At 33.1% G+C, this 16,826-nt stretch overlaps 1 protein-coding gene across 7 annotated transcripts in view; it reads right to left on the reverse strand.

Moving 5' to 3' along the window:
• LOC123535289 (acetylcholinesterase collagenic tail peptide-like) overlaps positions 1-16,826 on the reverse strand; it is a 135,786-nt gene that overhangs the window by 89,204 nt on the left and 29,756 nt on the right. Inside the window, exon 1 of one of the 7 annotated variants that reach the window (XM_053520032.1) lies at positions 11,952-12,079. The exons of the other annotated variants lie outside the window; for them this stretch is intronic. Coding sequence (XP_053376007.1) covers positions 11,952-12,064 — 113 coding nt within the window. The 5' untranslated portion in view covers positions 12,065-12,079. Of the gene's footprint in view, positions 1-11,951; positions 12,080-16,826 lie in introns of those variants that run through there. 7 annotated transcript variants of the gene reach the window in all.

Consider the following 16,826-nt stretch of genomic DNA (forward strand, 5'->3'; position numbering starts at 1 on the left):
CTTTATAGTGTCATTAGGTCTTTCTTTATAGTGCCATTAAGTCTCTTTATAGTGCCATTAGGTCTTTCTTTATAGTGCCATTAAGCCTTTCTTTATAGTGCCATTAAGCCTTTCTTTATAGTGCCATTAAGCCTTTCTTTATAGTGTCATTAAAGCTTTCTTTATAGTACCATTAAGCCTTTCTTTATAGTGCCACTAAGCCTTTCTTTATAGTGCCACTAAGCCTTTCTTTATAGTGCCACTAGGTCTTTCTTTATAGTGCCATTAAGCCTTTCTTTATAGTGCCATTAGGTCTTTCTTTATAGTGCCATTAAGTCTCTTTATAGTGCCATTAGGTCTTTCTTTATAGTGCCATTAAGCCTTTCTTTATAGTGCCATTAAGCCTTTCTTTATAGTGCCATTAAGCCTTTCTTTACAGTGTCATTAAAGCTTTCTTTATAGTACCATTAAGTCTTTCTTTATAGTGCCATTAGGTCTTTCTTTATAGTGTCATTAGGTCTTTCTTTATAGTGCCATTAAGTCTCTTTATAGTGCCATTAGGTCTTTCTTTATAGTGCCATTAAGCCTTTCTTTATAGTGCCATTAAGCCTTTCTTTATAGTGCCATTAAGCCTTTCTTTATAGTGTCATTAAAGCTTTCTTTATAGTACCATTAAGCCTTTCTTTATAGTGCCACTAAGCCTTTCTTTATAGTGCCACTAAGCCTTTCTTTATAGTGCCACTAGGTCTTTCTTTATAGTGCCATTAAGCCTTTCTTTATAGTGCCATTAGGTCTTTCTTTATAGTGCCATTAAGTCTCTTTATAGTGCCATTAGGTCTTTCTTTATAGTGCCATTAGGCCTTTCTTTATAGTGCCATTAAGCCTTTCTTTATAGTGCCATTAAAGCTTTCTTTATAGTACCTTTAAACTTTTCTTTATAGTGCCATTAAGTCTTTCTTTATAGTGCCATTAAGTCTTTCTTTATAGTGCCATTAAGTCTTTCTTTATAGTGTCATTAGGTCTTTCTTTATAGTGCCATTAAGTCTCTTTATAGTGCCATTAGGTCTTTCTTTATAGTGCCATTAAGCCTTTCTTTATAGTGCCATTAAGCCTTTCTTTATAGTGCCATTAAGCCTTTCTTTATAGTGTCATTAAAGCTTTCTTTATAGTACCATTAAGCCTTTCTTTATAGTGCCACTAAGCCTTTCTTTATAGTGCCACTAAGCCTTTCTTTATAGTGCCACTATGTCTTTCTTTATAGTGCCATTAAGCCTTTCTTTATAGTGCCATTAGGTCTTTCTTTATAGTGCCATTAAGTCTCTTTATAGTGCCATTAGGTCTTTCTTTATAGTGCCATTAAGCCTTTCTTTATAGTGCCATTAAGCCTTTCTTTATAGTGCCATTAAGCCTTTCTTTATAGTGTCATTAAAGCTTTCTTTATAGTACCATTAAACCTTTCTTTATAGTGCCATTAAGTCTTTCTTTATAGTGCCATTAAGTCTTTATAGTGCCATTAAGCCTTTCTTTATAGTACCATTAAGCCTTTCTTTATAGTGCCATTAAGTCTTTCTTTATAGTGCCATTAAGTCTTTCTTTATAGTGCCATTAAGCCTTTCTTTATAGTGCCATTAAGTCTTTCTTTATAGTACCATTAAGCCTTTCTTTATAGTACCATTAAGCCTTTCTTTATAGTGCCAGTAAATTATAAATGTGTAAATAAATGTCATTTTTGCAAGAGTATTTTTGCTTTTTACATTCTGTGTAACTTGTTACCATCGTAAATTTGAGAGGGATTAAACTAGCAGGGATAACTTTAATTTACACTGCCCTGCATCTTTTTAACATGGTGGAAATTAAGAGCGTAAAGAATGGATTCGCCCAGCGGTGTGTTTCGCTACTCTTCTTTCCAAAGCGGCGCCCTACAGTGCCCCTTTTTGTTTTTGTATTGTCCTTGCCTATTATCTCTACTTATGCTGTGAATTTTATTGTAAATGTCACGTCTGCACACCCATACATGCACTGATGTAGGTTTGATTTCAAGGAGGCAGCTTTACTGGAACGCCTACAAACAATTTTCATAATATTGCTATTTGAATAGAGATATACAAGATAAAACATCAATTATCAGGCACATGCAAATCATAGTACATCAATCCATCCTGCGCATAGACATGGATGGAATCTAGAAATCGGTTGATCATTTTATCACTTGATTTAATGAATCTTTCCTCCTTTCATATGTACATCATCATCGAAATGCTCTCGTCTTTGGAATCGTCAAATGCAAACAACATTTAATACGGTAATAAAGTCTATAAGAAAACCAGAGGGAAACGCTACTTTGATATGTAATTAATTATGTATATATTTTTTCCCATAGATTTTTTCTCCAGCGGTAAGGTGTAAAGACAAACAAACTTTGAGTCAAATTTAGAACTAATTTCCATTTTCGTGTAAATTAAATGTGGAACTAAATTTAAACCGTTGGTGTTGTATTGTTGAATAAATCCAAATGATAAAATAAGACAAATGACATTGTTGTACCTATATTGATATAAAACGAAATACTTTTCATTTCATAAATCATTAACAGGTGTTCCCATTTTTTTCTGTTTTAAGAGCTGTATGAAGTTAGCTCCTAGGTGTATGACACGCTTAACAGATCATAAGCTAGAAGGGAGCATGATAACTTTTTATCAAATTTTATTAAATTCCTCATTCATTAATACAACATTTGTATTACATCGAACATACGTTTTTATATTACGTGTGTAGACCGCTAATTTGCTTTAAAAAATACCTGTTGTATATCATAGGTATTTTAAACATACCTGTATCTAAAACAACACTGCGTTTCACGTTAACAACATGTGTGGCGGGGATGACTCTTGTTTAAAGATATTTATAGTAGGGTTGGCGGCAATTTCAAATTCTTAATAAAAGCCATAATTTGTCGACATTTTAAAAGTTCCAGAAGCAGTATGAACAATCGCAATGGCTGTGGTAGAGATAGGTATATCACTTCGTTACAGATGATTTCTTTGGATTGATATAATCACTTATAAAATTAATGGAATTAACATAGATAAAATGTTTATGAAAGAATGCTTTCTCTGGTTTCTGGCTTAGATTTATGTTTCAAATAACAAAAATGATTCTGAGGTCGTGATAACATAGTTAGATTTACTAAAACTGTGTCATATAATGCAATCATTGCTTAGGCTGGGGTATGAGTATTCATTCCTTGTTTATTGCAATAAGCACACAAATATGTGTATTATTCCAGTTTCCTGGAATTCCGAAATTCTCACAAACTTCATTTGCCGTTTATAATGTAAAACATCGTACATACAGAACTAGAAAAAAGGTGAAAAAAGAAATCACTTGAAACAGTAGTAAAGTGGTGATTATGGTTATTATTTCCCTGTAACATGGCCGTCTGACATCCAACCAACAAGATCAGACGGACATCAATGCGAATGTCTTAGAATGTAGACAGAGCCCGATCTAAATGTCAGCCTAAAAGCATCAATCTTTCAAGATACATCGTAGATACCAGAATCACGCCTTGTACACCGTAGATACCAGAATCACGCCTTGTACGTGATTTCACTGATGTAAAACAGGAAAAAATCATTTTGCATTGGATGAAGAACTTAACGAATCATTAGTCGCTATTTTGTAATATTTTGTATAAAGTGGGACAAAATGTAACACAACTAGTTTTCGAAGAAAGAGCTATACGTAATGTACACGCACAAATATTTTTATATTCATAATTGATATGTCAACAAATCTCCGCAACATTTCTCGTTAAAATCATTTTATAATCTGTGAAGTGAGAACAATCCTATACAAGTCTGCAAGATAGTAAAATTTGGAATATCTGTAACAGTATGTTGAACGTATTTAAACACTTTACTAATATTTCGAAACTTGAATATGTCTTCTCTCGTCTTTCTCGTCATTATTTTGCAGGTATACCTGAACTGAATCAACGTAACAATATCTCACGCGTAATTTAGCGTTAGCGTGTGTGTATATGTGGGGGCGGGGGTGTTGCGACGGGGACTGCATTCTTTATACGGATTGGATCGCTGTTCTTGATCTTTGACATAAATTAGTTATATCTAGAGTTAATGTAGCTTTAGTGAAACATTCTGTCATGTCTGTGAAAGAATACCATTAGAGTAAAAGAAGAAACGCAACCAGGGGGCGTATTCATAAAGCATCTTAAGTATAAGTATAAGAAATTGATTATTTACTTAAGTATTACTTAGGTAAGAAATTTATTTTACTTAAGTATATTTGTTATTCATAAAACAACTTAATAAGTAATTCTTGGCTTTTATTGTGGACGAAAACATTAAAAAACAACATTAATTTCAGACAGATACAACATGCACAATTATATTTAAAGTGCTTTCATCTGAAAAACAACACTTTAATCGTAATCACGACGCTGTTTTGTTTTCTGGCTTAAGTCATTTCTTACGTATCTTAAGTTTAAGCTGTTTTATGAATAGGACTTAAGTTTTTTACTTAGGCTTAAGCTGAAATCACTACAAACTTAAGTAAAATCTTCAACTTAAGTCAAAACTTATACTTAAGATGCTTTATGAATACGGCCCCAGATTAATATAATAACAGACTCGTGGTTTGATTCACTGAAATGACCTAGCACTTATATGTGTTACACGAGCATCAGATTTATCATTTTTATTTTTATAAAAATTGCACGCAAAGATCCGCGTCAATTTTGGCTATTAAATTTTCATAGGTTAAAAAGTTGGCTATTATTTTTTGGAGGCCAGTGTGAGCCCTGCATCTGAATATATTGGATATAATCAGCCATTATTTATGCACAGACAAATAACAGGATTTCTTTAAAACTCAAAAGCGCCACATAATTTATCTGATGACTGGTTCGCTAGTGCATTTGTTTTTTGGGGGTTTGTTTTATTTTACTTTTTTCATTTTCCGATGGTTATTTTTTCCAGTACCTTTAAATTACAGTGTTGTATACGTATTTGGTCCTATATAGATAAATCGTATTTACAAAGCATATCTACAGGCCCAATGATGTAAGATGTACGGTTAACGTAAAAACAAAACTTAGGTAAAGTGTGTTTGTTTTATGCAGTTGGAATCATATACATATAAAAGCTGGTGTATAGTCAATTGTAAATGGACTGATTACCATATATCTTAATGCATTTATAAGAGTATCTTGTCCTATATTTAGTTTGCAAAACACTTAACGTCTACCTATCTGTTATTATCGTGCATGCTACTCAATGATAATGACTTTCTACAATGAAAAATATCTTCTAGAACAGCAGACTAACTCTTGTGAATGAACACGTACGTCACAGACAAATAAATTAGTTTTTTTACCACCGGAAACATCAAAAGTTCAAAGAGATTCTAATTCTATAAATGACCGTTTATTTTCTTTGGAGGACATGTGGTTTTGAAATAAATTAGTGTACGTTTAAAGTTCTGAAAGAAGTTCAATAGTTAGAGACGTTCGTACAGACGATTTTGTGATGAAAATAGAATTTAGATCTAGAAAACATGCCTAACATCAAAAAACAAGGACAAATATCAAACAGGGAATGCCATGTTCCAAAAACGCAGCCTCCCCAAAAGGAAACCCAAAGCACGCAGACGTGCACATTACAAACGCACACGCACGCACGCATGCACGCACACGCACACGCGCGCGCAACACACACATACGCACGCACGCACGCACGCACACACACACTCGCATACAAAGCAAACACACGAGGACAAAACGAACAAATAAACAGTGGGGCACCGCCTTGGAACGGTCAGTGGCAAAAAAACACCACTGGGGAGTTTAAACCGGTTTTTGGTGCGCACCCAACCTCACTCTTACCCCCACCATGTTCCAAAGAAAAGGGACAGTGTAAATAAATGTAATCCCCGCTAGGTGAATCTCTAACACACGTGATGCAAACAAAAAGGCATGCCATGGAAAACACAAAAATGCTCCTGTATAAATATATAAAAAGCAAACCTTAAGAACCGAAAACGCATGTAATCAATGCCTTTGCAGAAGACATAGCATCAAGAGAAGCAAAATCAAAACAGTTCAGTCCTAGTGGGATTTAAAAACTGCTTATCATAGAGTCCTTCCCCTCTTCCGTCAGACACAATCAAACAGGAAGCGTAGTGTCCAACTGTAAACGGGTTGAGCATTATACATGCGGTTTGTCTCAAAACAGTTGAGTGGTAAGCTCTTTTAATAAAACGTTTTACAATCTTACCAAATACAGTTGGAAAATTACCATGACCCAAGATCTTACGAAGTTTGTAAACCACATCCCCATAAAAATGGGTTTTGAAATACCTTCTCGCAGAAGTGTCCTTAAATTACAATTGAATTTTAAAACCAAATCAGAATAACGATAGTAAAATTTAGCAAAATATTTACGCAATTTGTAATAACGGGAGCCTTGCTGAAGAAGTTTACTTGTAATATATTGATTACGTTCATTGAAATCCTTAACATGACTACACGCACTGGCAAACCGAATTAATTGAGAAATATATACCCCATAAGATGTAGCCTGAGATACATCCCCATCCAAATGGCGAAAATTTACAATACTAAAATTAAAATCATCCCTCCTGTCATATATTTTGGTATGTATAATATTGTCATCAATACAGAAATGTAAATCTAAAAATGAAGCATCAGTATCCGAATTGTTAGTTTTAATTAACTGAATCTCTCTAGGATAAATAGTATCCCGCAATTGACCAAAAACCGGATTATCCATATTAAGAATATCATCCAGATAACGTGACGTATTATCAAATGCAGTAATAATGTCTACCTGCGTATCTTGAGAAAGGCTCAACAAAACCTCATACTCTCCCGCTCTCTGTAAGGCCAAGTCAAGTCAAGTCAAGTCAAGTCAATACTTTTATTCAGAGTCACAGTTTACATGGTGTAAATACATGTGAACAAATAAATACACATAACTGATAAAGTTCATACGGGAGTGGTAATTTCTGAAGGGGAAGTGATCAAATCAAGAAGACACTTTAAATAGAAAAAATTGATACTATACGATGAAAAATATCAATAACATAATGTCAGATTTAAATAACAAGTAGAAATAAGAGACAAAAGCAAAAATAGAAGTTGAAAAATAAAACAACAAAAAACAAACATTGCTTTCAGATTATATGGCACGTTATTTTTGTTGTGTAATATAGAAGTAGCTAGGTTTGCATATACTCTGTTTTGATTGGACGAGTTCGCGGGGCGCGCGAAGATCACGGAATCCACGTGTACAGTTTATGAATGGAGGCTACTATCGAGAGTTTATCTTAAATTGTAATAACAAAATAAGTCCGAAAGTACATTTTCCTTATGCTGATATCAAAATGGATTAAGATTTCGGAATGCGTGGACTTACACGAAGGTACTTTATTTTCTTTCTTGACTGAAATACAAACGAACAAGAATTCGTAATGCATGGACTTACACTGGTTTGTTAAATCTTATTAAATCATTTGGTACATAGTAAACACTGTTTAAGAAAGGTGTGTATACAGATAGGAAATTACTTAAATTCTCGCAATACATGTTTAACAAATAAGCATAAATTATGAATAATTGTTTCATTTTTGCACGTCATCAGTTCTTTGTATTTCAAGATATTTGGTCTATGGGAAAATCTATGAGGAATATATTTATTCCTAAGAGCTGTAAAGAAAGGACAAATTAAGAGGTAATGCATTTCATCCCCAATATCGTTAAGTGGGCACCGTGGGCACTTTCTCTCCTCATGTGCAACATGAGATTGTCGCCAGCGCCCGGTTTCAACCGGAAGTCGATGGTTTCCTGTTCTGAAATGCAGGAGACTTAGTCGGAGCGAGCAAGGCAACGACAACAAATAGCTTTCCATCTGAAGGTTATCTTTAAATAGGCAATAGCCTGTACCTTTTGATGATCCAGTTAGGGAAGTTGACCACTGCTGGTTAAATTGGTCTGTTAGAACCCTTTTAACCAAAATATCGATACCTTTACAATTTAATGTCGCCTGATTAAGCCAGTAACAGGAATAGCCAGTATTGTCTAGAATGCTCTTAATACAAGATGACCATTTAAAAGCGTGTACAGACTGTATCATGTTCTGATAACAAATATAAACAATTTTAGAATGCTTGGATAAGATTATTTTATTCCAAAACTTTATCATTCTAGCTTTAATGATAATTTCAATTGGGTATCGCCCAAATTCTGCATACAGCATATGCTTAGGGGTACTGCTCCTACATTTTCCTATTTTACGTAAAAAAGTACAATGGACATTTTCTATCATGTCTAGATTACTATAGCCCCACACTTCGCATCCGTAAGTTAGTATTGGTAAGATGGTGTGATCAAACAGCTTTAACTGAAGATCCACGGGAAGATCTAGATTATTTATTCTTGAAAAAAGTGCAAACATTGCCTTATTTGCTTGTGAAACAATATTCTTTTGGCATTGTAAGAAACTACCCGATGATGCGAACAGCACTCCTAGATATTTATATGTTTTTACGACATCAACCACTTGTTCACCTAACAGAAAATTATAATTCTGTGGCTTATTAATTCCGAAAACAATAATTTTGGACTTTGTAAAATTTATATTGAGCTTCCAAGCGCGGCAATACGAAGCAAAATCATTTAGGCTGTTTTGGAAATCTTTTTCGTTATCGCTAATAACAATAGTATCATCTGCGTAAAGTAAAACCAGTAGTTGTAGAAATACGACTGCGTTGTCAATTTCAGCATTTAAATTTATTCCTGCATTTTTCGTGGATAAAAAGTCTTCTAAATCATTTAAATACAATGAAAACATAACTGGAGACAAATTCTCGCCCTGTCGAACCCCGCAATGACTTTCAAATAGATCAGAGTTCTGTCCATTTGCCGAGACACAAGACTTAATATTTTGGTACATGTTGGTTATAACATTGAATATTTTACCACGTATCCCACTTTTAAAAATTTTACTCCATAAACCTGATCTCCAAACTAGATCAAAGGCGGAAGAAAAATCAATGTAACGTATGATTTCCATAATTATCAAATGTTGAATATTCAAATTAACAAAGTATTGCATTAACAGTTATGTTTATGAACATGCATGTATTTGATACCTTTATTTATTTTCATTGAAATATTTTTTTAATCTTTGCAATTAGTTTGAACATTTATAAACAATCTTTTTAAACGGAATTGAACGGATTTTGAAAAAAAAATACTTGGTTAACCAATTAGCAATTGTTAAAATCTAAATTCATTCATTCAATTGGTTATCTTAATATATTAACCACATATTATTCATCAAGGTCACAAGACTTCATTAAATGTCAATATAACATTCAGATAACATAATATGGAAGGCCGGTGTGCAATGCTAACTGCCAAGCTTTATGTCAAATACTGATCGTTACGTTACAAGTTACATTAATTTGATTACATACAAAATATAAATGATACAGTTTCAAAGCATATGTTTATGCAAGTTCACACAATATTAGAAACTTAAGACTAGTTATCTTTATATTCTAAGTTAAGCCAGTATGTTCTTCGAAGAATAACCACAGATGATAGGTTCATTTCCAACACAGCTATTCACAGACGACTATGTACATAGATATTCAAATTCAAATTTCAGAATCTTTATATGTCCACTTTCTGTGGTCACTGTTGCGTACACCGATAAAATAACATGATATTCAAATCGTTTCCATTTTTAAAGGAAGAGACAAATATTTTGGCAAAATTATACCTATATTTAAGAATAAAAGAAATTAATAGGCTACAAAAGCCATTTTTGAAAATTGTGACAATCATATCTGCATTTTACATGTTTGGAATATAACAATCAGACACACTTAACGGAACATGTGTTCCAATAAATGCATGTCAAATGCGTGACTATGTCACATTTAACTAAATGGTGCATTGTTCGTCGGGTCAAAAACAATAAACGGGTACTCTTTGTTTTGCTATGAAAAAAACATCTTATCGATGTTCAAGCGTTTTCGTACAATGCATGTAAAATGCGTGACTATGCCGTATTGTTAAAAACATCAAAGGGATGGATTAAACATCAAAGCATATAGAATAATTCCGTTTTATGAAATTACAATGTATACGCCTACACATAATGGTTCCATTAAGAAACACCTGTACTGTATTTACTATAGACATAATATAGATCAGTGTTTAGTTGTCAAAACTGACATTAATAAAACAAAAATATTGTGAAAATGATAATGGATGTAATGTGTGATCTGCAATGAGTCGGAAAATCTCGATGTTTCTTTAACCCTGTCTAAAGCGTTAACTGTAAAATTGGATGGTTGTCGAGCTTTAAAGCTTTTCTCACGGTAAAAATATATTGTTAAATTAAAAGTTTCCATTATATAATCTAGTTTTAAAAAAAGCATACTTGAAATCAGTTTTATGGAAAACAAACTTGCATAACATTTGCATACACAATGCGTTAAATGTAGCAAAATGATTTTGTCCCTATTGAATAATTTACCTTAGAGCCAGCAGAACAAATTAAGCAAAATACTACCTTCTTTCTTTCTTGTTACATTATCTGCATGGGCTCTACTTTCCCTTTTATAATTAAAGTATTTACAGTTTACATATCAAATGATTTAATCAGTCAATCATTATAAAAAGATAACTCTATTAAGCACGTGATTTTTTATTGCAATATTTCTTAAGTTTACTGCACTTTTTATTTGCCAAGACGTGGACAATACTCTTCACCCTTACCGCACACATGTATTAGAGTGTTAAGGTAGTGGGATCCGTACTGACAATCGCCATTTTCCGTTCGATAACGTATTCTCCGTTTTCAGTTTCGGCTTTGTTCGGTTTTTATGTGTTATGACCGAGGGATACCGAAAAAGAATACAATGATACGTAATCGCACGGGAATTGCCGATTGTTCTGTACCTAAAGAGTATGCACTTTGTATATACTCTAACTTAGAATGTTGTATTCAAGTCGTAACATTTTTTTGTTATTTTTGTAAAAGAAATAATATGCGAATTCTCACTTTATTAACTAATGTTTATATTTATTCAAAGTATTTATAAGGTTTTATATAGTGCAGTACCTTTAAATAATACTGTCGTTACTCTTGTGTACGTATTTGATTGAGATATAAAATTGACTTGCAAGATAAATAGTAATTTATTATCCCAGTTACATAGCACATTCGTGTAGTTTACTTTCAATGATGTTTTAACATTTGGACATTATGAAAGCAAAACATACATGTTTCATGTCATTGAAAGATATAAAAAAAAGGATGTGTAATCGTTTGTTATGCGGCTGAATAAAAGTTTGGCTTTATTTCATTAACATTAGATCTAAGCCATTTAGAATGAGATCGTGAAAATTATTAACATGCAAATGTGTGTTTAATGATAATACAGATGTTTAGCGTAAATAATGAAATATGCTTAAAATGAATTTGCATGATAATATTTACATTAAACATGCGGCAAGATACAGCAAAGGAATTTAAAATGCACATTTTATATATACATGCCCAAGCCGTCTGACCTTATGGATCAAGGCATCAAGTCACTCCTTCATATAGACAGTGAACATTTTAATATTCTCGTTGAATTACATAGCTTACTAGGTTCTATATACAAAGACCACAAAGAAACGGACATGATTTTGTATGTCGTTGACCACTTTCAAATCCAGACGCGTATCATCAAAAAAAACTTGCATGTGCAATACGTGGATTCCTCGGCAAAAAATCTACATAAATAGAGTTCATGCAAAATGCATTGTATAAAATACAATACTTCGATTTTAATCTAAAAATTAGCAAATGAGAAGCCTTAAAGACAAAAATAAAAGCATATAAGAATTAAAAATAACCCAACAAACTTACTTTTGAACAAGCTGCTTAAATCCCTTACACTGCACATTCTCAAACAGTATCACCAGTAGAAATAACATAAGCCCTTTAATACCAGAAAACTTGTGACATATATTTATATCCATCGTTTATAAAAAACAACAGCTCGAATTTATAATAAAATTGTCGGGCATTCCTGCCTTTGTATATTTGTAAGATAATCTTGCGCTCTATTATATTTACAAAGCGATTTACTATAATAGGTATATGCACTACTCAACGATCAAAGGGTTTTCGACACAGTATTATGTCAAACATCGGAAAATTTAAAATAAATGCTGCAGTTAGGATATCTGACATAAGTTTAAACAAAGAATGAAATCTGTATGAAAGAAACAATAAAACATTTTGTAGTTTTGTTTAAGGTCACATCGACATAATTCTACTCATTGTGACATTTAAACATTTTTATCCTACCCTCATGCAAAATAAAGGCAAAAATCAAGGGGTCAGATAAAATTTTTCTTTATCTGGTCAGTGACTAGATAAGCTTGGCGGATACTTTTTGGATTTTTTTAAAACGACGCCCTCTTGTTTTTGAGAATAAATGCTAAAAGACATATTTATGCATTATTTCATAAACGCGTTTTACTGGTCGTTTAGACATGTCACAAATGTATAGTGTAGGGATACCGTATTTGCAATTTTCTACAAAACGGTTTTTATAAAAGGAAAACGCTCGGAGAAACGGAAAGTGACTCATGTATAGCGTTTTTTTTAGATTTTAGCTTTCTACACTTCAATCTAGGAATATATTGATCTGGAATGGGAGTGTTATTGAATAAAATCATCGAGGGAAAAGGTTTGCCTATTTGTTCTGTCAAGCGGCGATATGGGTGTATTTAAGTCTCGTCAATCGTTTGCTTGATGAAAATGGGTGATCCGGCATTCAACTGAACTTAGGACAAAGCTTCACTTGGCAGCAAATTAAAATAATTCTTTAATGTTCAGCAGAACAGAGAAGTCGGACACAAAGCAAAACAAGGTGAGCCTTTGTTTTTCGGCTCTTATTTTGTAATATTTTTATTTTAAAGACATGTTTGTGTAATGGTGGGGCGTATTAATTTCTGTGCAAGACAGACTCGGATCTAGTTGGTAAATTTTGAATTTTAATTAAAGAATGAATTTAGATCAGAAGGCAGAGCCTCGACTTTTATATTTTCTCCGACTCACTTAATAAATTTAAATTTATAAGACAGTAACCTAATATTCTCTATGTAACTCTCCTCTGACACTGAAGAGAAAGAACAAAAATATACATGTATGCACAAAAAGAGCTTCTTTTTTTTAATTTTACAAAGTCTAAAGTACTGGTTTACCCGCAGGATAAAACAACTGAGCTCAAGCGTTCTGCTGTAACTCAAAATAGTTTTAAATGTTACGTTTTGGAAATAAATGCACCCACTGTATTACGACGTGTCCCAAAACTGGCATGGCCCTGATTAACAGGAATGATATATTATAAAGCTATGAGACTGTGCCAAACTATTTACAGTAATTTAATCTGACAATTTAAAAAACAGCACACTTCAAATGCATCTACTTCATTTCTATATTTTATGACATTTTCAAAACGTCCTATGGTGGTATTTCGGCTTTGTTCCCGCGCATAAAGTCAAAGGCGGACATAAATATCATGGTACTTTTACCAACAACCCTGTGGAGCAAGTGACTTTAATTCCGCAACCGCTTGAGGTTCAGCGGTTATAATTTATCTGTGTGGCCGAGTTGTTCAGAGATCCAACCCATATACTATCCTCTTGTAATTCACATCTCCCCGTCCGATAAAGTTCCGTCTTATTCCTATGCTGTATAGTACCAATATATAAATTGCAAAAACAAATGTAATGAAATATTTGCATTTTTACTAAGCATCTGCTATAGAAAGAAAAAATAAATTAAATTTGCTCATCGGGCATAAACCTTTTTGTTTTTGAATGGACTCTTTTCATAATAACGAATGGAACACAGAATACGCTAACAAACAAGTTTGTTTCATTGGCGGAAGGGCGGCAGCTCGTTGAGCTAAATAAATTCATTCAAGGGGTTTCTGATTCATCAATAAAAGAGTGAGTGGGTGGGCATGCTGTTTGTTCTTAATGATCCTGATAAGAAGTCAGAAACGTTCGCAATTTTACCAATTTTACGTCATAAAGAAATTTTGGTCTGAAGCAAAAAAAATCATAATATTAATCTTTTTCAAGAAAGTCTGATATACTATTATGCGGAACAGAATCGGCTATGTATATTTAGCCTTTCTTTATAGACTGAAGTACTATTATCTAGTTTCTTCCAATACACGAACATTCTACTATGATAGGAAATAGCAGGGTTTAGCACCCTCAGAACCAAGTGACAGGTTATACAGACATCAAACAGGCTTACGATATATGAAATGTGCTTCCAAATGATGTTATAGATTTTATTTCGTTTCAATTGTCCAAGCATACTTGATGAAAATAATACATAATTACCAATAATTATGCGGGAAAGTGATTCCGGCAGAATAATGTTTATGCTCTTTGCCACAATTTGACAATCTTTTGATCAGAACCAGTGATTTATTGATATATGAACAGTTCAAGAGAAAATATCAAAAACACACACAGTATGACAGAGATATGTGTATCAGTTCGTAACAGACAATTTCATTTTGATTGATGGTATCACTTATTAATTTCATGGAATTCAGACAGATAAAGTTTTTACATTCAGACGGTTATGAATTGTTATGACAGAACTAATCTATTTACATGGTTTCTTGCTAGGTTTTGTTCCAAATAACGGGAACGATTCTGAGGTCATGATACCATTTTAATAATTTCTAAAACTTTGCGTCATAAAATGCTTCCATTTCCTACAGACCCCAGATAACGGAGTTTGAAATGCACAAACCAGGTACTGCTGCGGCCTGCGATTTCACATAACGTGAGCTGATCTCAGGCAGCTTGAAATTCAAGTCTTCTTCTTGACGTTAAATATTCGCTTTATGTGGATAAATGATTTAAATATTTTACACAAAAAAAACAAACAAACAAAACCCCACAGACGGATACTCCAAAGATTTACATTAACTTGCATTTATTTTAAGTCTGCAAAGAAAATTAGTAAAGATATAACTGCATCAGCTATTGCAGGGAGAGAGATAAAGTGTCTGTTTGCTTCTAGCAATTGTTTAGTCTCTGATAATTTGGTTATCAGCCTGTAGAGGAATTATTTTCTAGATTCCCATAACCTTGAATTGTTGCGATGTCTCTATGTTTGAAAGGGCAATCGCTACGTATGTTTTACTGTCATACTGAATAAAAACTAACGATTCCAAGTCTGTGTAAAGCTTCTCAACTACTTCGCTAATGTGTTGCAGTTTTAAACCACAGAGATACAGTCTTTTGTTCTGTTCTCTGCACTTCATTTAATTGTTGCTTACACTGACTCCATCTTTCAATATAATCCCTTGTTTACCTTGACAAGCCTTAATTCTGCGTATCATAGTAGTGTTAAGAGTAGCGAATGCTACTGTAACTTGAAAAAGAAAACCTGTCTATGCACTCTCAACTTTCTCGAGATCCTTAGTCTCCCAAGACAAACAAATTTCTCTGAATCAGTCGCATTTATATCTAAGACAAAACAACAGAAATACTAGTTTTTAATTCATTTTAAACATGTTTATCCTTTGGTGCAATTTTAAAGAAAAAATATGGTAAAATAGTACATACAATCTCAACTTCTATTAATTTTTGCAATTGATTTTTAATAAACGCTTTGTTGCAACATAAAGTCAGTAAGTAACAAACGAAGGTAACAATTTAAATATAAGAACATATTGTGAAAAAGAACATCGATCGGTCCTTGAAAAAGAGGGAAGTAACAGAAAATATGTTTAGAAAACACGTAAGCCACTTGACGTTAGGCCAACAAGACAAGACAGAATCAGTAAGTGCACTGGAATGTGCACATGCATATATGAATACATCATTAATTCTAGTTATATCATAGATATCAGAATGCACGTGTTGTTTTTGATATCACTATTGTAAAACAGTGGGAAAATGTAATAGATGCATAGCTTAGCATATCATTGGTTACCTTATTGCAATATTGGGAACCTAAGTATAGATTATTGCGCACAGCAATGACAGAACATAATGACTGACTTGCTGCAAACTCACTTTTGATAAGAGATAACACTCATCTCTAAAACTAATGTGCTTTGAAGAACCTCTCTTGAAGGTGTCAAGTTTAAACTATCAATCGCAAGTACATCATGGCAACAGATTTCGTACTTAAAATAAACATATCACAAATGATAAACTAAAAGGGAAAACAAAACTTTGCAAAAAGACAAAACTACCACTTAATTAGACTTAAATCTCTTTGAAAACCTATATACTGGACTTTTACAACCAGCCAAATGAGTTCATTGTTTTATCAGGTGTTTTGATAGCTGTGATGTATTCAAAAAGAACCATCAAGTTTTGAGGGATAAAACATGTCCGTCTTTGCTGAAAACGGAGCAGTATATAATGCCCCAAATTTTCTGTATGTTTTGCGTCCGTTAACGCTTTACGGTGTAGTGTGACTGACACAATACGTATAATGCGCCAGTGTTCAGCTACAATGTTAACGTACACCTTTCTTTATACTCCAGTTTTCTATACTTTCAAACTGAACACGTTTCTTGTCAAAATCATGCCAAACTCGATTTATTAACCCTTAAGAGATAATAATCTTTATTTATTATATTTTATAAGTGTCCTTTAAGAAGTCAAAAGCTTGTGTCATTTATCGCTCTCTTTTTCGAGTACCTGTTAACAATATCATGTGTATTTACATTACGGCATAATCTAT

The sequence above is a fragment of the Mercenaria mercenaria genome, chromosome 12, assembly GCF_021730395.1.
Source record: "Mercenaria mercenaria strain notata chromosome 12, MADL_Memer_1, whole genome shotgun sequence".
In the NCBI taxonomy this organism is placed as follows: domain Eukaryota; kingdom Metazoa; phylum Mollusca; class Bivalvia; order Venerida; family Veneridae; genus Mercenaria; species Mercenaria mercenaria.